We start from the raw sequence: 23,344 nt of genomic DNA, 5'->3' as shown, positions 1-23,344 counted from the left end.
CTATTACTCACACATACAAACAGTGTTTCCGTGATCCTTGTAGTAGACAATTTCACACAACGTAAGTATGTTGCAATAGTGTAACGGTATGTTCGTGGAAATACGTGCAAGAGGATTGGGGTTCAAGACTGGTGCGAGTAGGTAATTTCTTTTTGTTTCTCCTTTGTGTTATCTTACCTTTAAACGAGCAATTATTAGATATACTTGGTTAAGCAGATCTTGTCAGTAGAAAAAGGCGGCAAATTAGAAAAATATAGGCGCGAAGGGATATCGTCTCATAGAAAATTTGAATATCGCGCCTTTTTTTACTGACAAGATTTGCTTGACCATCTATATATAATTATTTATTTATATATTTGGATGGTATCAGAAACGGCTCTAACGATTTCGATGAAATTTGCTATAAGGGGTTTGATCTCTTAGATAGGTCTATGAGAAAACGCGCATTTTTGAGTTTTTATGTTTTGTAAGCTTTGGTCGGTCTCCCAGATATTCAATCTCCGCTTGGCAACTAATCCCAGAATTGGCATGCGCACTAGTTTTTACGAAAGCGACTGCCCTGACCTTCCAACCCAGAGAGTAAACTTATTTGGATTAGTCCAGTTTCCTCACATTGTTTTCTTTCACCGAAAAATAGGTATCGGTGTATAAATAGGTAGGTATCAAATGCTATTTCGTACAAAAGTTCGAAAAATCATTGGTACGAGCCGGGGTTAGAACCCGCGACCTCCGAATTGCTTTCCGCTAGGCCAGCAGCGCTTCCCCCACATACTCAGTGTTATCAGGTTGTTTAAAAATCAAAAACGATTACTTATGAAAGCAGAAGAATATAAATGATCGTATTAGATTTATAATTGTTACATATTTGCCGTAACTTATTTTTAAAATGTGTTTTTCAATTAAAAGACACGTCAAGATTGTTTACCTTATTTCTAATGCTAAAAAAACCAAACTATAGTAATAATTGTGTTTTTCATTCATAGACAAAATCCATTATTTTTAACCACAGGAAATTTTATACACTTCTTTTTAGGGTTCCGTATCCAAAGGGTAAAACGGGACCCTATTACTAAGACTTCGCTGTCCGTCCGTCAGTCCGTCCGTCCGTCCGTCCGTCTGTCACCAGGCTGTATCTCACGAACCGTAATAGCTAGACAGTTGAAATTTTCACAGATGATGTATTTCTGTTGCCGCTATAACAACAAATACTAAAAACAGAATAAAATAAAGATTTGAATGGGGCTCCCATACAACAAACGTGATTTTTGACCAAAGTTAAGCAACGTCGGGAGTGGTCAGTACTTGGATGGGTGACCGTTTTTTTTTTTTGCTTTTTTTTGTTTTTTATTTTTTGCATTATGGCACGGAACCCTTCGTGCGCGATTCCGACTCGCACTTGCCCGGTTTTTATTGCAGTGAGGACGTCCTGATTGTAAAAATCAGAGAGATTAGGAAGAGTATAATTTCTAATTATCTTTGTAAAAATAAAAGAATACGTGTAGCCCATACTTAATAATCGATTTATGATAATAAGAAAAATTAAATAAAAATAAAAAAACAATACGAAATTTAATTAGGTGTAACAAAAATACAAAAAGTTATGTTCCAGCATACAATGACTGGGGATCGAACCGGGAATCTTCCGTTTGCAAGCAAAAAAGCGACTGTTTGCATAACACGCCATGATAGTTCTTAGGTAAGCTGACGAACTTCTCGCTTAGGTCAATTAACTATCTGTCAAATATCAGTGTCAACAAAATTGCACTAAACATGACGGCACTCCAAATTCGAGCCGTGGTCAGCCCGGCAACGTCGGAAATGGTATGGCAACGTCGCAAATGTATCTGTACACGACATTTGTGACACACACATACGTAAAATTGATGAAAAGTTAACTATGATTTTTGCATGATTTCTGTATGAAACATTGTTTTCCTGTTAATTTCGCGCAAACGAATATTCGAAAGAAGATAAATGTGGAAATATTTGTGTACTAATAGTGTGTAGTTACTTAATGAGCTTTGATTGAATTTTGTATGAAAAGCGAACCACCTTAAACATGAAAATAATTTAGTATGGATTTTTTTAAGTTCCATTTTATTTAATATCTACTAATTTATGTCGCACTATACTTGCGTTGTTAGGGTTCCGTACCCAAAGGGTAAAACGGGACCCTATTACTAAGACTTCGCTGTCCGTCCGTCCGTCCGTCTGTCACCAGGCTGTATCTCACGAACCGTGATAGCTAGACAGTTGAAATTTTCACAGATGATGTATTTCTGTTGCCGCTATAACAACAAATACTAAAAACAGAATAAAATAAAGATTTAAGTGGGGCTCCCATACAGCAAACGTGATTTTTGACCAAAGTTAAGCAACGTCGGGCGTGGTCAGTACTTGGATGGGTGACCGTTTTCTTTTTCCATTTTTTTCCGTTTTTTTTTGCTTTATGGTACGGAACCCTTCGTGCGCGATTCCGACTCGCACTTGCCCGGTTTTAAATACAAGCTTTTATTTACCTTGCAATGTACCTATATAAGTATGTAGTATGTACTTAACTATGTTTGTACGGGTCAAATCTTGCAAGTTAAATTTTCCCCACTTCTCGACTTCCAGTGAAGCTGAATATTTGCATGCAGTATATGTAAGTCGGGTGACAATGCAATATTATGGTACCATCGAACTGATCTGATAATGGAGACAGGAGGGTGGCATATTAACTCTGTGATAAAAAAAACGCAACCTAATTGTGTTTGGGGTTTTTAGTATGGCCTCGATGATTTTTAGTTGCCTGAAAGAAAAGTACAGTCAGCGATAAAAGATTGTATCTGATTGCCTGAAAATGATTTTTTTGCCAAAAACATATAATATTTAATAGGTAATTTTAAGACATTTAATATCGCAGGGTGTGATGGCGCTGACCGCTCCCCTGGCGTACCCGGTGAGCAAGATCCTGGACTACCTGCTGGGCGAGGAGATCGGCAGCGTGTACAACCGCGAGCGGCTGAAGGAGCTCGTCAAGGTATGGAATGTATGGAAACGATCGTTGTCTTTAATATCTCATGCTTATATTATTATTTGTCTGTCTTTACCATAGCCAGTGCTATAACCGCGAAAATCGAAGTTCGCAAATTGCGGGCATTTTTTTTTTCCCCTTATTACGCCTTCTTATTAAGCACTGGTGGCCTAGCCGTGAGAGCGTGCGACTTGCAATCTGGAGATCACGGGTTCAAACCCCGGCTCGTACCAATGAGTTTTTCGGAACTTATGTACGAAATATCATTTGATATTTACCAGTCGCTTTTCGGTGAAGGAAAACATCGTGAGGAAACCGGACTAATCCCAATAAGGCCTAGTACACCCTCTGGGCTGGAAGGTCAGATGGCAGTCGCTTTCGTAAAAACTAGTGCCTACGTCAAATCATGGGATTAGTTGTCAAGCGGACCCCAGGCTCTCATGAGCTGTGGCGAAATGCCGGGATAACGCAAGGAAGAAGAAGTCTTATTACGCCTTTATTGGAGTAAAAGAGAAAGATCCCCGCAATTTCGGTTTTCGCGGTAGCCCCTCAGGCTTACTCCGCGAGTTCATCGCTTTGCTACAGGTAGCTAAAAGTACATCAGTTCCACACCAATTTTGGTGGCTAGCCATAAGCCGCGCGTGGCGCTGCCATATCTGTCCTGATCGTAACAGACGCGTTTTGTTAGAGAGTGAGTCTTCTGTACCTAGTACTATTATTTATTCTTTGCCATAGCATCCTAAGGCCCAGCTAACAATTGAAAAATCCAAAATTTGCCATTGAAATCTGAACCTATAGTGTAGGAAATAGAGTTGATTTAGCGTTTTTTGAAGAATTTTACGAGACAAAGCAAAAGCGAGTCTGTTCCAATTGAATAGGATTTAAATTTCATCGAACTGAAGAGGTACTATAGGTAGGACTTTGGACCTTAGGAGGATAGAGAAACCGTTTATGGGTGGGGGTTAAAAAACAAAATGTTGCTTCATGACAAGCCGACTTCAAATGCACATATACTCGCTTTATTTAGGTTAAAGCCTGCATTGTTGTGTCTGCTAACCGCTAAGTTTCATCATCATCATCATAGGATAGGTTGGTGGTGGTGGTGTAAAAATGGTAGCTTCATTTTAACAAGTAAACCTTATTGTACATCCATCCATTTATATTGTTAAAATAGATGTCGTTGGCGAATATTAAAATAGGAATAGATATAGACTCAATCGAATATGATGGATGATGGCTCAACAAGAGATATTGTTTTGATTAGGTACATACATATATTGTTACATACAATTGTATCTAATTAATGTAACAATACGAGACTCTTTGTTTCTAAATAAATAAAATAAATAACCGCGTTTGTTACTCATGAAAAAAAACCATGAGGATGGATGGATGTACTTTAAAAATATATATATTGCAATATTGCTGCTGTATTGTGCATATTATAAATACCTGGATACTTCTCTCATACGTTCCTCTACACAGGTAACGACCGAGATGAACGACCTCGACAGAGACGAGGTCAACATCATCTCTGGAGCCCTAGAGCTCCGCAAGAAGACCGTGTCTGACGTGATGACCAAGCTAGAAGACGTATTCATGCTGCCCATAACTTCTGTGCTGGATTTTGAGACCATGAGCGAAATAGTCAAGTCTGGTGAGTATTCTCTGACCACAGACGTGATACCTTGATAAGGATGAGGTCGACATCATCTCCGCAGCCCTGGAGCTCCGCAAGAAGACGGTGTCAGACGTGATGACGAAGCTGGAAGACGTATTCATGCTGCCTATAACTTCGGTGCTGGATTTTGAGACCATGAGCGAAATAGTCAAGTCTGGTAAGTATTCTCTGACCACAGACGTATTATGTTGATAAGGATGAGGTCAACATCATCTCTGGAGCCCTAGAGCTTCGCAAGAAGACGGTGTCAGACGTGATGACGAGGCTAGAAGACGTATGACGTTTGACGTTTAAATTAACACTTGCACTGCGTGGGCTATCAAAATCTCTGCAGACTTTTCTTGGTCTAACTCTAATTACCGCTACGAGTATATACTTTGCTAATAGACTTGTTTTTACTTTATACTATACTAATAGACTTGTTTTCCCAGGCTACTCCCGTATACCAGTCTACGAAGGCCACCGCGGCAACATCGTGACGGTGCTCTTCATCAAGGACCTGGCCTTCGTGGACCCCGACGACAACACGCCGCTGCGGACCCTCGCCCAGTACTACCAGAACCCCTGCAACTTCGTCTTTGAGGATGTCACGCTTGATGTCATGTTCAAGCAGTTCAAAGACGGTACGGCATAGTCATAGACTAGGAATCCTCTAGACGGAGTTTAGAGAAACTATTTCATGAAACCGATGCTGCCAAAAATACAGGGGTGCGGGGGACGAGGTGAGCGAGTCCCGTGCCGTGATTGGTCCGTTCAAAGACACGGGCGTCACACAAAGACACTGACTCGAAAATGGAGTAAAACTACCGTATATTTGTGGCAGAGGGGGTAGCACTTCTATGCTCAGTCTGGAGGATGTGTCGTTTGTGGGCATAGTATCCTTGGACCTCTACATCAAGGATCTATTTGTGGACCCTGATAACAATAGGCGTCGGACCCTCGCCCAGTACTACCAGAACCCCTGCAACTTCGTGTTTGAGAATGTCACGCTTGATATTATGTTCAAACAGTTCAGTCACAGGGCAGACACGCCATACATCAAAAATAATTTGCGTTTATATGTGTGCCCGGCACGTCTGTACACGCGTCATTGTGTATGTGTGTGTAAATCGCTTTACTGAGAGGACGCCAGAAGTCCGCCAGATTCATGTCGCGGCCAGTCGCGGGGCGAGGTAATGCGAGTCGGGGCGGGGCGGGGCGAGGCCGTTCTGTATGATCATACTATTACCACAGGCTAAGTCTGTGGTTAAGTATAATTATTTAATTTTTTTTCAGGTCATAAAGGGCACATGGCGTTTGTCCATCGCATCAACAACGAGGGCGAGGGTGACCCGTTCTACGAGACCGTCGGTCTGGTGACCTTGGAGGACGTCATAGAAGAAATGATACAGTCGGAGATCGTGGACGAAACTGACGTATTTAGTAAGTCAATTACAGTCGGCAGCAGAAGTTGCTAAGCGGGCGAGGTGTTCAAAATTACCTTGACACGCTCTTATTCTCTTAACAATAAAGTCGCGTCAAGATCATTTTGAACACCTGGCCCGTTTAGTAACTTCTGCTGCTGACTGTACAATTACTACAATATTTTTCAAACTCGATTGGTAGGATGACAGCTGTCATTTCAATACAGATTTGCGAGATTTGTTTTTTCATCCTACCCTTTGAGTTTGAAATTTATGATAGGTCCCCGAAATACAGAGTTGAGTTCAGTTAGTGGCTAACCCTGGGTGGTGCAAGTGACCCTAAATATTTTTTTAAACAGTAAAAACTGAAATCTACCGCTGTTAATTTTAAAATAATTATCTGGAAGACCGAGCTTTGCTCGGAAAATATATGAAAACTCAACAATGCGCGTTTTCCCAGAGATAACACCTATAGTTCGTTTTTTTTAGCATTAGAAAGAACTTGGAAGAAGGTAAGCGATTTTGGCATGTCTTTTATTGAAAAACGCTTATTAAAAAATCAGTAACTATCATTTATGAAAGCAGAAGAATATAAATAATTGTATTAGATTCATAATTGTTACATATTTGCCGTAACTTATTTTTAAAATGAGTTTTTCAATTAAAAGACACATCAAGATTGTTTACCTAATTTCTAATGCTAAAAAAAACGAGGTATAGGTACATCGATTTTTCGCCCCCTAAACCCACAAATAGCAAACATCGAAATCTTTAGAGCCGTTTCCGAGATCCCCGAAATATACAGGGTGATTTCTGGGTCGTGATCCAGAACCACTTTTTCTGACTCGGTAAATGATCCACATTATCATATGGTAGTATTTGATTAAAAGATAATTACTTTAATTATTCTTATTTTTCAAGCAAAATTAATGTTATAATAAGTAATTATGGTCACCCTATGACTTTTGACATACGCTGTATGGAAACCGACAAGACGTCACATTGAGTAGGATCACCAAATTGTATGCAAAAATGTTTTTTCCTACGGAAAATAATCATCATTATTGGTGATAAACAATCATTAACAACATCATTAGGGTCATCTTTGGATTCTGTATGATGTCTGGCTCTCTTGCTAAGCTAAATAAATATACAAGAATTGCTCGTATAAAGGCATTAGATAGATTAGATAATCCTAGTGTTTTAATGATCAATATTTTTACAATTTGTGACTGGGTTAATGGTGTAACCGGTTAACCCCGAGTGAGTTGGTGCAAGAGGCGCGTAGGCGTAGACGCATCATCGTTAGATATGTGTTCATTCATTTATGTTTTTTTTTAATTAAACAGTGGACAATAGAACAAAACGCCGTCGCAACAAGCCGACCAACAAGCTGCAGGATTTCGCCGCGTTCGCCGAACGGCACGAGAACCAGCGCACGCACATCTCCCCACAACTCACGTTGGCCACCTTCCAGTTCCTGAGTTCTAGTGAGTATGAGTATAATCAAAGAGAAGAGTGTATAGAGGCGGATTGTCAAAGTAAATTATATAGCCACTATAAAATCTACTCGACACTAGGCCAAAGGTATATTGCAATGTTTTCGAGGGATGGCGCCATAAACTTCAGCCTGCTCTCGAATATATGGCGTAATATTAATATTTAATAAGTTAACACATATCTGAAAGAATAAGGATTAAAGTCAAATCGCTTTCTAACAGTTTTAATCGTCTGTCGAAAGATGGTAGTAAATGTACTGTAGCTACATTATTTATCATGACGGTAACTCTCTATTTCAAATTCTCTTTGGTATAGTTTAATGGATCACTCAACTGCCAAAGGTTTGTATAGATAGCGCCAGCATAGGTTTAACCTGGTTCTAGTTTGGCTCTATAAAATTTGGCTCAAAGGCCTTAAAATTCACAAACAGAAACAGAATTTGACACTTTACTTAGAACTGACAGGTAAAACCGATGGTGGCACCATCTGTGAAATATTTCAAACCCATTACGAAGCGCCGACGCAACAAGCCGACCAACAAGCTGCAGGATTTCGCGGCGTTCGCCGAACGACACGAGAATCAGCGCACGCACATCTCCCCACAACTCACGTTGGCCACCTTCCAGTTCCTGAGTTCTAGTGAGTATGAGTACCTACCTATAGCCAGTGGGAAGATGTGTCGTTCGGCCACGAGAATCAGCGCACGCACATCTCCCCACAACTCACGTTGGCCACCTTCCAGTTCCTGAGTTCTAGTGAGTATGAGTACCTACCTATAGCCAGTGGGGAGATGTGTCGTTCGGCCACGAGAATCAGCGCACGCACATCTCCCCACAACTCACGTTGGCCACCTTCCAGTTCCTGAGTTCTAGTGAGTATGAGTACCTACCTATAGCCAGTGGGGAGATGTGTCGTTCGGCCACGAGAATCAGCGCACGCACATCTCCCCACAACTCACGTTGGCCACCTTCCAGTTCCTGAGTTCTAGTGAGTATGAGTACCTACCTATAGCCAGTGGGGAGATGTGTCGTTCGGCCACGAGAATCAGCGCACGCACATCTCCCCACAACTCACGTTGGCCACCTTCCAGTTCCTGAGTTCTAGTAAGTATGAGTACCTACCTATAGCCAGTGGGGAGATGTGTCGTTCGGCCACGAGAATCAGCGCACGCACATCTCCCCACAACTCACGTTGGCCACCTTCCAGTTCCTGAGTTCTAGTGAGTATGAGTACCTACCTATAGCCAGTGGGGAGATGTGTCGTTCGGCCACGAGAATCAGCGCACGCACATCTCCCCACAACTCACGTTGGCCACCTTCCAGTTCCTGAGTTCTAGTGAGTATGAGTACCTACCTATAGCCAGTGGGGAGATGTGTCGTTCGGCCACGAGAATCAGCGCACGCACATCTCCCCACAACTCACGTTGGCCACCTTCCAGTTCCTGAGTTCTAGTGAGTATGAGTACCTACCTATAGCCAGTGGGGAGACCATAGACTAGGAATCCTCTAGACCAGCGGTTCTCAAACTTTTTTTGGTGACGGAACCCTTTCGGCAAGCGAAATATTTGACGGAACCCCAAATAAAAAAATTTCGTTCATCACTGTGGACCAGATACCTGTAGAAGAGCTGGTTTTTTTTCTTATTATTACAAGTATATTTTCGCGGAACCCCAACAGAGGCTTTGCGGAACCCTAGGGTTCCGCGGAACACACTTTGAGAATGGCTGCTCTAGACCAGCGGTCAGCAACTAGCGGCTCGCGGGCCGCATGCGTACTGCGAACCTCTCGCTTGCGGCCCGCGAGCCCGCCTGGCTAAAAGTATGTAATATTGACAAACGACAATGTCTGCTACAGTCACAAATATTACCAAAGTGCGGCCCGCGTCAACGTCGTTAACTACTATTGTGGCCCTTGGTTGCTAAAAGGTTGCCGACCGCTGCTCTAGACCGAGTTTAGAGCAATTATTTCATGCAACCGATGATGCCAAAAATGCAGATGAGGTGAGCGAAGTCCCGTGCCGTGATTGGTCCGTTCAAAGACACGGACGTCACACAAAGACACTTTCGACTCGAACATGGAGTAAAACTACCGTATGCGCGGCAGAGGGGGTAGCGCGACTAGGCTCAGTCTGGAAGATGTTTTTTCTGTGGGGTAGACACCTGACTTCGTGTAAACTCATTATATAAATATGTATACATATAAATATCTTCTAAGACCGGTCTGGCCTAGTGGGTAGTGACCCTGCCTATGAAGCCGATGGTCCCGGGTTCGAATCCTGGTAAGGGCATTTATTTGTATGATGATACAGATATTTGTTCCTTAGTCATGGTTGTTTTCTATGTATTTAAGTATTTATATATTATATATATCGTTGTCTGAGTACTCACAACACAAGCCTTCTTGAGCTTACCGTGGAGCTTAGTCAATTTGTGTAAAAATGTCCTATAATATTTTTTATTTATTTATTAAATATGTATGTAAGTATGATTGTTAATAGAGGCTTTTATATTTATTTATATCCCGCCGCTTATCAATGTCAACTCAAATTAGAAATCATCGCAATTTTCTTTGTTCAGGTGTGGAAGCGTTCCGTCCCGACACGGTGTCGGAGACGGTGCTCCGTCGTCTCCTGAAGCAGGATGTGATACACCACATCAAGCTGAAGGGCAAGAGTAAAAAGGACAGCAGCACTTACGTCTACCAGCAGGGGAAGCCCGTAAGTTCTCTTCTTCTTCCTCGCGTTATCCCGGCATTTTGCCACGGCTCATGGGAGCCTGGGGTCCGCTTGACAACTAATCCCATGATTTTACGTAGGCACTAGTATTTACGAAAGCGACTGCCATCTGACCTTCCAACCCAGAGGGGAAACTAGACCTTATTGGGATTAGTCCGGTTTCCTCACGGCGTTTTCCTTCACCGAAAAGCGACTAGTAAATATCAAATGATATTTCGTAGATAAGTTCCGAAAAACTCATTGGTACGAGCCGGGGTTTGAACCCGCGACCTCCGGATAGCAAGGCGCACGCTCTTACCGCTAGGCCACCAGCGCTTTCAGGGGAAGCCCGTAAGTTATACAAATAAAATAACTATGAAAGTATGATTTAAGCATAGATATTTGCTCCTCGATCTTGAAAAAAAAATTACACAGTGATAGCTTATAACCTCCAAGTGGCCGAAGGCCGTCTGGACGCCCTAGGTACCGCTGGAGAGACGAAGTGCAGAAAGACCTTAGCGAACTCGGCGCCGTCGACTGGACGGAAACGGCTTTGGACAGAGTAGCATGGCGGTCTTTGGTGTCGGAGGCCAAGATCTACTTGGGGCCGTTGCGCCACAGCAGTAAGTGAGTAAGTAAATTTATAACCTGGATTTGGATAAAGGACATGTTTTATCCACGAAATCACCCGATCGATTTAGACGGCGCGCGAACTCGCATGCGATTTTAGTTACATTGCGGACTGTTAGTTACATTCAATTCAACCGACCGATCACAACCCGCAATGTAATGAAACTCGCATGCGAGTTCTCGCATCGCCTAAATGAGCCTTAAGTCTACATTCCCTCACATGTAAACAGTGACATTATTTGACGGTTTTTGTTTACAGGTGGATTATTTCGTGCTAATCCTAGAAGGTCGCGTCGAGGTGACGGTGGGCCGCGAGAACCTCGTATTTGAAGCTGGACCCTTCACGTACTTTGGTGTTCAGGCGCTTACGCAAAACATCGGTGTTGGTAAGTCAAAATAAAACTCTCTGCTCTTGTGAATAAGGTTTATTTTGAATATGACCGTGTGGAGGTAAAAGTGGGGTCTGAAAACCTTGTATTTGAAGAGGGCCCCGTCACATACATTAGTGTAGGACCTTATGCATAATATTAAGCTATATTAATATTACGATCGGTCTGACCTAGTGAGTAGTGACCCAGCCTGAGACGCCGATGTTCCTGGGTTCGAATCCCTGTAAGGGCAATTTATGAGATGAACACAAATTTTAATATTTGTCCCTGAGCCATGGGTGTTTTCTATGTTATAAATATGTATTTATCTATATTTTAAGCATGTATATCGTCGCCTAGCACCCATAGTACAAATTTTGCTTAGTTTTTTGGGGCTAGGTTGATCCGTGTAAGATTTCCCCTAATATTTATTTTATTCTGTGTATCTCATGAACCATGATAGGTAGACAGTAGAAATTTTCACAGATGATGTATTTCTGTTGCCGCTATAACAACAAATACTAAAAAGTACGGAATTCTCCGTGGGCGAGTCCGACTCGTGCTTATCCGGTTTTTATAGAAAATGTATATAAAATAACGTTTTGCACATTCAAAGGTCATTAAGTAATAATTTGTGTTTCTCTTTCAGCCGAATCTCCAACCCCATCAGCCATGGGTAGCCTCCAGAATATCAATATGGACTCCATGCTACGCCACACCTTCGTGCCTGACTACTCGGTCCGTGCAACAACGGAGTTATTCTACCTGACAGTCAAGAGGGCACTTTACCTGGCCGCCAAACGAGCTACCTTAATGGAGAAGGGTGCCTTGTCAAAGGGTGCCACGAATGACCAGTTAGACAACGAATTGGATAAGGTAATTGTTTTATCTGACAGTGACGAGGGCACTTTACCTGGCCGCCAAATGAGCTACCTTAATGGAGAAGGGAGCGCTGTCTAAAGGCGCTACTAATGACCAGTTAGACAACGAATTGGATAAGGTAAGTGTTTTACCTGACAGTGACGAGGGCAGTTTACCTGACTTAAACGTGCGCTCTCTAGAGACGCTACTAATGTCCGAACAACAACAGAGTTGTTCTACCTGACAGTCAAGAGGGCACTTTGCCTGGTCGCAAAGCCTTAAAATATGACCCGGCCCTCGAGTTTTATATGTAGCTCACCTGGCAATGCCGGCATTGATACATAGGCATTTTGCTTATTTATTACAGTCGCCATCAGATATATCGGAGCGGCTAAGGTGCTCACAAACATTTGAACACGCCTCTATTGTCAGGGCGTTAGAGTGCGTGTTCAGATATTGTGAACACCTCGTCCGCTCCGATATATCTGATGGCGACTGTCCATTAATTTTGCGTTCAAAACCCCATAGGTACTTTTTTACTACGTATAACTTAGTTGACGAAATCCTATGATATCCTTCCTAATCCTTTCCGATTTTTCAGCAAATGACGACTTCTACATGCATGGTTACCAAGAACTTGGTCAAATGCGCTAGCACAGTATCTAAGGATGACCCTTCTTCCAGTAGTAATAAGGTTTACTTTGTATTCTAAATATAATTAACCTTTTAATGCCCACGGTCCTGTCTATAGGACAGTAGAAATAGTATTGTAAAAGAGTAAAAGTATATGTCAATTAAATTTAAACCAGGATGTTAAATGCGAAATGACTTGCATTTCTGATGATTCTTTTAATTTTAATATAAAAAGTTTACCTTATTTTATGTACCTTGAGATGGTCTCTAGGAGTATAAAACTAAAAAGACAGAAATAACACGGGAACAAGTGAAAATGTACGTTGTTTACCGTCTCAGTTTTTTTATTGATGAAGCTCTATTCATTAATAGCATATGACTTCGCTTTATAAGAAGACCTCGCTTTCGGCTCGGCCGGCTAAGTCACTCCTTCAGACTGGCTTGCTACTGTAACTATTTCCATGATAGCTTGTATTTTTATTAGTTATTTTTTTTAGAAAGAAACTTCCATTTTTATTACAAGTAAAGGTTCTCATAGTAATATATTATTTACTACCTTCCAGAGCCCAACTCATATCATACAGCTAAAACAAGTCACCTTACAAAACTCCTCAGAAAAACTATCATACGACAAACGTCACAGCGGCTCAAAATTAAATAAATTAAACTGCCAAGCCAGAAGTCTACCAAGCACTAAACTAGAACAAGAAAAAGAAATGGAATACGATAAATACATATACCGACAAGCTAGCAGCTCAAAATATTGGCCTAACAAATTTTCTGACGCTAAAACTCCAAACGCAGCCAAGTCCAACGAAGAAGTGAAGTCTTTCGCGTACTTGTGTCCTGACGGAGCGAAATGGCCGTCGACCGATTTCGATTCGTCCGAGATGGCCAAGTTGACGGACGACGCTAACAGTTGTGTGGAGTGTGTTCGGAATAATTTTTGGATGAATAAGTCCGTGTTGAATAAGAGTGTGGATAATTTGAATTATGGTTAGAAGTTTTAACATTCTTTTTGTAGGTATGCTTTATAGATAGAGTTACACCATTAAAACTCTGCAGCGAACTTCATAGCCCACGCAGTGCAAGTGTCATATGATACGTCATAATTTCATAGAAGTTTGACGTTTAAAATAACACGTCCATTGCGTGGGCTATCAAATCCGCTGCAGACTTTTCATAGACGGACTCTATAGTAGGTTTTTTACAAGCTTTTATTTAACTTGCATAAATGCGAGTAATAGTAACAGGGTCAAACATGGATAGGTATTTTTTAGAGTTCCGTACCTCAAAAGGAAAAAGGGAATCCTTATAGGATCACTCGTGTGTCAGTTTGTCCGACTATACCCCCCCCCCCCCCTAGACTACTTGGTCCAAAATTAAAAAATATACAGTTTTTTACCTATAGATGACAGGAAAACCTAATAGAAAGCTGCAGTCAAGCGTGAGTCGGACTTAATTACTAAGTTTTTGATCCGACGCATAACGGGTTTTTTAAAGACATTTCATTAACGTTCCACATAAAAAAATACATTGTTCAAAATTGGGTAATGTATGGAAACTTTGGAACGATCGGAGTCCGACACTCGCACTTGACCGGTTTTTTATTTGACAATAATGCATTAAAAAGTACCAACCTGTTGTTAAATTTTTGGGGGTCCCTTTGTTTCCCACAAAGTTTTAAGTCATAATGTATTGTTCGTCATATTATCGTTAGTCATAAAACTGTAACCGTTAACTTGTCAGGATTTTCATAAGGTTATTCTATAGATAGGTTAGGTTAGGTTTGTTTTATGGCAATCCTGAAAAGCTACACGTTTCTGAGAAAAACCAATTACTTATGACTAACGAAAATTCGGACAAACAATACATTATGACTTAAAACTATTTGGGAAACTAGAGACCCGAATTTTTGTAGTACAGTTAGACACATTTATCGAGTACACAAGCTCCAACCTTACCTACCTTCTAGACCAAATTAAAAAGAAGAAGACCACGTTCCACACCGACTCCTCCCTGCTCAGCTTCCACCACCTGTCCCCGAGCGACTCCCACCTGGGCCCGGGCCCGGTCGACCAGCGCTCAGAGCTGGAGAGGAAACGGATAGAGATGGATGAACTGGTTCTGAGGAAACTGTCGAGGATATTGAGGATTTTGGAGAAGGACCAGACTTGACTTGGAGGTCTTATTTTGTTTCGTAATTACTTTTTAGGGTTCCGTAGGGTAAAAACGGGACCCTATTACTATACTGCAAAACGTAATTCAAGACCAAAAAAAGTAAGAAAATGTTGCCACTTTTTACTAGCGCGTGTTGTATTTATGTAAAAAAAAAGTACTTTTTTAAATCGTAGGACGTTTTATCTAGTTATAGCTTGGTTAGGTTAAGGTTAAGTAGCAGTAATTAGTTTCAAGTGTGATTTATTTTTTGTGACGTACAATTTTTAATATGTTTGTATATGTGATTACTATTTCCGGAAATAATAAATTCAGATTAATCGTCTTAGGACTAAAATTACTAATAAATAAATTATCTTAGCGAGATTATTTATTAAATTTACTATTTTACAAACTAATTATTGCAGTGGCAACATTTTCTTACTTTTTTTGGTTTTAAATTACGTTTTGCAGTTTAAGACTCCACTGTCCGTCAGTCTGTCTGTCACCACGCTGTATCACGAACCATGATAGTCAGACCCGTGATTTTCACAGATGATGTATTTCTGTTGCCGCTATAACAACAAATACTAAAAAGTTCGGAACTCCGTCCGGTTTCTTTTATTCTCGTTTTAGGAACCAGTAACTCAACTAAAGTTAAGCCACGAAAAGTCTGCAGCGATTTTGATAGCCCTCGCAGTGTCAATGTTATTTGTACATCATAATTTCACAGAAGTTTGACGTTTAAAATAAGACTTGCACTGCGTGGGCTATCAAATCCGCTGCAGACTTTTCTTGGTCTGACTCTATACCTGTCGCGTCGAATGATGACAGTACCATCAAATCTCTTTTGCTTAGGCTTCATTTAGAAAATAATCAATGCAATATGTTTTGACCGAATTACTAGAATGTTCCATTTCTAAATAAATTAATGTGCTAAAAGTCTACAACAGCAAAGGGGCCCACTGATTAACAGTCCGCCGGACGGTATCGGCCCGTCAGTTAGAACAAAATTTTGACAGTTCCGAACAACTGACAGGCCGATACCGTCCGGCGGACTGTTAATCTGTGGGTCCCTTTACTAAATGTCTATGTCTTTTTTGCAGTTGCTGCAGTCAGTTGATGAGGATATAAGCATCAGTGGGGAACACAAGACTCCGTCAAGACAGGTATAACAATCTTATTCAATAAATTAAGAACAAAAATAGTTTTACTTCAAAATGTTCATCACACAAATAAATGCCCTTACCGGGATTCGAACCCAGGACCATCGGCTTCACAAGTAGGGCACTACACTATCCACTACAGTTCGTTTTTTTTAGCATTAGAAAGAACTTGCAAGAAGGTAAGCGATCTTGACGTGTCTTTTAATTGTAAAACGCTTTATAAAAATATAAAACTATTACCTATGAAAGCAGAAGAATATAAATGATCGTATTAGATTCATAATTGTTGCATATTTGCCGTAACTTATTTTTAAAATGTGTTTTTCAATTAAAAGACACATCAAGATTGTTTACCTAATTTCTAATGCTAAAAAAAACGAAGTATAAGGTAAGCGATCTTGACATGTCTATGGAGCGCTGGTGGCCTAGCGGTAAGAGCGTGCGACTTGCAATCTGGAGGTCGCGGGTTCAAACCCCGGCTCGTACCAATGAGTTTTTCGGAACTTATGTACGAAATATCATTTGATATTTACCATTCGCTTTTCGGTGAAGGGAAACATCGTGAGGAAACCGGACTAATCCCAATAAGGCCTAGTTTACCCTCTGGGTTGGAAGGTCAGATGGCATCATGGCAGTCGCTTTCGTAAAACTGGTGCCTACGTCAAATCATGGGATTAGTTGTCAAGCGGATCCCAGGCTCCCATGAGCCGTGGCAGAATGCCGGGATAACGCGAGGAAGAAGAAGAAGAAGATCTTGACATGTCTATTTATTGAAAAACACAATTGAAAAATAAGTCACAGCAAATATGTTAGAATTATAAATCATATACGATCTTTTACATTCTTTTGCTTACATAAGTAATCCCACCAAAAACATAAATGTAAAAAAGGAGAGCCAAGTTCAATACAAAAATTATGATTGGCTGTGGGGCTCGCCGCAAAAAGAATGGAGATCTAAATGAGTACCACTGCCAAGTTCTATGCAAAATCCAAATATGTATTTATAGGAACAAAATAACATTATAAACAAGTATTAAACTCTATTTCTTTGCTTTATTGGATACCTATAACAATTCCTGTTATTTAAAAAAATGTGAGATCTTAAAGTAGGTTAGATTTGACTTGGCCAGTTTTCATTATATCAATCATTTTATATATATTGTAATTCTGATAAAACCTGGCCAAGCCAAATCTAACCTACTTTAAGATCTCACATTTTTTTAAATAACAGGAATTGTTATAGGTATCCAATAAAGCAAAGAAATAGAGTTTAATACTTGTTTATAATGTTATTTTGTTCCTATAAATACATATTTGGATTTTGCATAGAACTTGGCAGTGGCACTCATTTAGATCTCCATTCTTTTTGCGGCGAGCCCCACAGCCAAGCATAATTTTTGCATTGAACTTGGCTCTCCTTTTTTACATTTATGTTTTTGGTGGGATATCAATACTTTTTGTAAAGAAAACTAGGCAGGTATTGAGATTTAATGTTTTTTCTTGTGTTTCCGCTGTATGGTTTTTACTTCTGTTCTTTGTATAATTATGTGGTGCCGCGCGCCGCCGACGACACACCGTTGGCCGGTTGTTTAGAGCGTATTACAAGTTTTTTGTATGGGGACACCACTTATTTTTTGACTAAACTTTATTTTAATATAGCAAATATAATAATACATATATTGGGGTAGTTTCAAATATCTGCTTGTAACGGTTCCAACGCTACACTAAAAAAATATTTTTTTGTATGGGGACCCCCCCTATTTTTTAACTTTTTTTTTATTTTTAGATTTTTTCCTACGCTTACACACAATAACCGAGCTGGATTCCAAATTTCATCCTTCTAGGTCATCTGGTAGTAGGTTAGGTTTAGGTACTTATATGTCAGTCCCAATAAAAAATGGTTTTTTTGTATGGGGACCCCCCCCTATTTTTAAACTTTATTTTATTTTTAGATTTTTTCCTACGGTTACACACAATAACCGAGCTGGATTCTAAATTTCATCCTTCTAGGTCATCTGGAAGTAGGTTAGGTTTAGGTACTTATATGTCAGTCCCAATAAAAAGTGGTTTTTTTGTATGGGGACCCCCCCTATTTTTTAACTTTATTTTATTTTTAGATTTTTTCCTACGGTTACACACAATACCCAAGCTGGATTCCAAATTTCATCCTTCTAGGTCATCTGGAAGTAGGTTAGGTTTAGGTACTATAAGTCATAAGTCAGTCTTAAAATTTACGACTTTTTCACCTTCATACCTTTATAACCGTTTGAGCTAGCTTCATGAAATTTGGGCTTCTAGATATCCTTATGGATATAATTAAACACACGTAGTTTTATGTGTTTACGTCAAAGATGTTTTGAGTTATAGAAGGGTCAAAAGTGGCACCAAGTGGTTCGTGTAATATTACACTCGGCGCTGGCTAGCCAGTTCCTTTGCTTGACACGCTGCCGCGTGTCTAGATATGAACTAATTTTTTAAAGCTTTTTCAATATGTTTTAATAAAAAGACACGTCAAGATTGTTTACCATATTTCTAATCCAAAAAAAAACGAACTATAAACCAGACCGGTCATTATATGTGCATGTTAGCTTATAATCGTACAAATATATATCTTCACCATACCAGCTCGGAAAGGCTTACTTTGCACATCAAAAACTGATAGCAAAGTTGCATTTTATTCACATGTGAGGCAAAGTAATCAAATGCAAATTTTGAGTTGTTTTCTTATGTTTGCTGGTAGAATTGAATTTTAAATTATGATTTTGGATGATAAATATTTAATAACATTCATTTGGATTTGATATGGTTTGAATTTACATTTAATATTTGCCTCGGGTTGGTGTGGTGAAAAATTTTGTGTTTCACTCGGGGGCAAATTTTGTTTAACCCTCGTGCGTTGAAACCCTCGCAACGCTCAAGATTCCATTTTTCGAACCACTCGCTACGCTCGTGGTTCAATTTTGGAATCTTTCGCTTGCTCGGGTATCAATATTAGCACGAGCGGTTAAACAATAACTTTGCCCCCTTGTAAAACAAATAACTATTGCAATACCTCTTTCCCCCCAGGTATCCCCCAACCCCCTCCCCGTGTCCGCGTCCCCGCACACCCGCTCCTCCTTCGCCCCCCGTCCCGACGTGTGCTCCCCCGAGCGGAACGGCGACTACATCGGCGCACGCGACGAACAGGAGAAGCTACTCAAATGACCGGATAATCAACCTTGTGACGATAGCAGTAAGAGCGATTTGGCTATTGTTGTTACTTACGACCTTTAATTACTTAGCGATATTCAAACTTTCGCCACAAGTCGTGAAAAGAAATTTAATTTTAGGGTATTACCAATTTCGCAACTAGTTACGAAATAGATAACTCGTTCGTGTTTCGCTCTGACTGCTCTTCTGAACGGAACAGTTACTACATCGCCGCGCGAGACGAACAGGAGAAGCTACTCAAATGATCGGAATTTCAACCTTGTGACGATAGCAGTAAGAGCGATTTGGCTATTGTTGTTACTTACGACCTTTAATGAATGAAAAACCAACGTAGTAAGAGCAACTTCCGAGGGTAATGCGATCGTGTAATGGAACTTTAGGGTATTACCAATTTCGCAACTAGTTACGAAATATTAACTAGTGTCTCGGTCTGACTGCTGTCTCGAACGGAACAAGAAAAGCTACTCAAATGACCGGATTATCAACCTTGTGACGATAGCAGTAAGAGCGATTTGGCTATTGTTGTTACTTACGACCTTTAATTACTTAGCGATATTCAAACTTGCTCCACAGGTCGTGAAAAGAAATTTAATTTTAGGGTATTACCAATTTCGTAACTAGTTACGGAATAGATAACTCGTTCCTGTCTCGCTCTGACTGCTCTTCTGAACGGATCAGTTACTACATCGCCGCGCGAGACAAACAGGAGAAGCTACTCAAATGACCGGGTATTCAACCTTGTGACGATAGCAGTAAGAGCGATTTGGCTATTGTTGTTACTTACGACCTTTAAATACTTAGCGATATTCAAACTTTCGCCACAGGTCGTGAAAGAAATTTAATTTTAGGGTATTACCAATTTCGTAACTAGTTACGGAATAGATAACTCGTTCCTGTCTCGCTCTGACTGCTCTTCTGAACGGAACAATTACTACATCGGCGCACGCGACGAACAGGAGAAGCTACTCAAATGACCGGATTTTCAACCTTGTGACGATAGCAGTAAGAGCGATTTGGCTATTGTTGTTACTTACGACCTTTAATGAATGAAAAACGACCTTCCGACATTTTTGTTTGTACAGTCGCCACCAGATATATCGGAGCAGCCTAGGTGCTCGATAATATCTGAACACGCTTCTATTGTCTCGCCTCGGCCGTTCCGATATATCAAATGGAGACTGTAAGTAGAATTATGAAAACGAACGAACATAATAACGCCGTAAAGTACATCAGGTTATTATAAAAAACCGGTTTAATTACACTACTTAAGTAATCGGTTTACCGGTATTTTTTCTGTGACGTTTAAATACAAGTGTTAAGGGCCCCCCCACATCTGGCGTCTTTCGAGCGTCGGCGTCTACAATTCTAAGGCCGCTGCTCGACGCAACGTCGACGCAGCGTCGACGCAACTGCGCAGCGACGTCATTTTCCATATCACTGACCAGACGCCGACAGACGCCGACGCTCGAAAGACGCTAGATGTGGGGGGGCCCTAAGATGATTTATGTAATTTACTTTTTATTCCACATATTTTGGTTTTTAACTGAGAAGTTGATTCATACTTAAACCGGTCTTCCAGTACTTTATCCTTTTTTATCAAATTTCGAATTATATCATTGAAATTCAAAATACAAATGTAGGACCGTTAGTATTATATAAAAAATGCCAATAAAAATTATACTGTAAACATAGTATTAAATTTTTCCAAATTTCTACAAAATCAAATACAAATTTTACAGTAGCTGTTGCGTGTAACTGTGCGTATGTGTGTATGTCAGTTCCTATACAGTATTGCAGACCGATTTACCAACGCTGGTGTGAAAGAATTGAATGAGCGAATGAAAGTTCGAAACCGGTTGAAAATAAATTTATGAATAACGATTTAAGCCGATCGGCTTGCGGCCGTACAAATGTTCTCGCTCCGACACCGCCCGTTCGGTGAGAACCGTACTTTATTGATATAGATTTTACTGGTTCGATCTATAAAACATACTTATTTACTGCTGTGTGGCGCAACGACCCGAGGTGGATCTTGGCCTCCGACACCAAAGACCGCCATGCTACTCTGTCCAAAGCCGTTTCTGTCCAGTCGACGGATCGAAAGCCGCTAAAAAAATAATGAATCTAAAAAAACTTCGTATTAAACCTTCAGAAACAAGTTTTTAATTAACCATTTTCAAACAAAACAAACAAATTATTTATTTGCAAAAAGGGGTAATTACAGGTCTTATTGTTATACAGTATTATGTTTCACCTTTTCAGCTGTGTACAAAGCATGCAAATCCATAAAGGCATCTTAAAAAATATGTAGATACATTGAAAACTATAAAACTTTAACATTTTATTAAAATTATCAAATTTATAATTACCTACAGCCATTTATATAGTTTTAACCAAAACCAAATCAATTACAGATAACATATATTTACAAATTATTTCATAAGCAAACCCATATAAAATGGTTTTACGTCATGTAGGTACATACATGATTGAAACTGTAACCGGTATCTGAGTGTTGATTAATCATAATTTCTTTATTGCATTCAAACCTCATTCCTTTAATCTTTGCGGCAGCAACTGTGGTAAATCAGTCTGTAGCTGACTTAGGATTCCATCCTGACAAAATGTGCTAGTTTGACCGTTAGGGCTCACTAAATAGGTGCGCAAACTCGCATGCGATTTTAGTTACATTGGCAGAATATTGAGGTTACTTAAGGGGCCCACAGATTACCAGTTCGCCGGACGATATCAGCCTGTCAGTTGTTCGGAGCTGTCAAATTTTGCGTTTAACTGACAGACCGATATCGTCCGGCGGACTGGTAATCAGTGGGCCCCTTTAAACCCAATTCAGCCGAACGATATAATACCACAATGTAATGAAACCCGCACGCGAGTTCTTGCACCCCTCTGAATGAGACCTTAGTCTAGATTTAGTGATACAGGAAAATTTTAGCTTAAGGTGGATGTCTAGGGATGGGATGCCGATTATCAGCCAAAAGATGGCGTCACTGTGCACGAATTGTAGATTTTCACTATTTCTCCCAAAATACAAAGTTTCATAAGATGTGTTGATATGTCCGAAAAATATAAAAAATACTACATCCAAATCGAGACATGTTCAACTCAACATTGTCTCATTTCGTTATTATCGGAATCCAACTGCAAAATATTGCAATTTCTTGCATTCACGCACACTTACGTACTTAAAGTCACCTTAAAGTCAGTGTCAAATGTCAGCAGATTCGTAATGTTACAGTAAAGTAACCTAGAGGGCGCAGCGGATGAAATGTTTATTGTTGAAAAAAGATTGGAAATTAAATAATAAATTCTTGTTTGAGCAACGATTAAGAATTACAAGGCATTCAGAAGCAACTAATGTTTTCGACCATCAACTGTCATGTGCTCGTGGCACCCGAAGCCTCTATTTTGAAAAAAATCAGATTGTAGCTAAGATACATGGTTCAAACCCCGACAATGCCAATTTTTTTTTATTTTATAATTTTAGCATTCTCTTTTGAATTATTTTAAGCGTATGTTATTCTTCGAAACTAAACTTACGTAAGTAAAACATTTTCAGTATTTTAATTATTTTTTAATAATATTATGGGAAGATTTATAAAAGTATTTTTATTTTCCGGTTTTCAAAGGATATAAATGTGACGTCCCACGGGCAAAGGTACCTTATGGCGGGTATGGAGTTATGCATACCCCAGTAATCTACAATAAATAAGCTATCGATAACACAAAAGATCAACCTTCTAAGTTGCGTAGTTACAGAGATATGATTTTTTGAAAATAATGTTGTGAAATGAGCAACTTTACGATAGAGCAGTTTTAAGTTTAGCCGCCTAAAAAACTATGTTCCTGAAGTAAGTTACATAGTTGACTACAAATAATAATACCTTATATATCTGAGATTTAAAAAATGTTGCGACTTGTTCTGTAATGCAAATAGAAGCCTTTGATATCGACTGATTTATGTGTATACTAACCAATCTCTTGAAAAT

The 23,344-nt window shown here is 40.0% G+C and overlaps 1 protein-coding gene across 1 annotated transcript in view; it reads left to right on the top strand.

Moving 5' to 3' along the window:
- Nucleotides 1-23,344, top strand: part of LOC134676164 (unextended protein) — a 304,119-nt gene that overhangs the window by 38,606 nt on the left and 242,169 nt on the right. The window contains exons 6-11 of the mRNA XM_063534448.1: nucleotides 2,906-3,022; nucleotides 4,502-4,673; nucleotides 5,129-5,320; nucleotides 5,973-6,119; nucleotides 7,450-7,590; nucleotides 10,176-10,315. Of these exons, the coding sequence (XP_063390518.1) occupies nucleotides 2,906-3,022; nucleotides 4,502-4,673; nucleotides 5,129-5,320; nucleotides 5,973-6,119; nucleotides 7,450-7,590; nucleotides 10,176-10,315 (909 nt within the window). The remainder of the gene's footprint in view (nucleotides 1-2,905; nucleotides 3,023-4,501; nucleotides 4,674-5,128; nucleotides 5,321-5,972; nucleotides 6,120-7,449; nucleotides 7,591-10,175; nucleotides 10,316-23,344) is intronic.

Source organism: Cydia fagiglandana, chromosome 24, assembly GCF_963556715.1.
Source record: "Cydia fagiglandana chromosome 24, ilCydFagi1.1, whole genome shotgun sequence".
Taxonomy (NCBI): Eukaryota; Metazoa; Arthropoda; class Insecta; order Lepidoptera; family Tortricidae; genus Cydia; species Cydia fagiglandana.
Note: the sequence above shows the minus strand (reverse complement) of the source record. Positions and strands in the feature narration are given on the sequence as shown.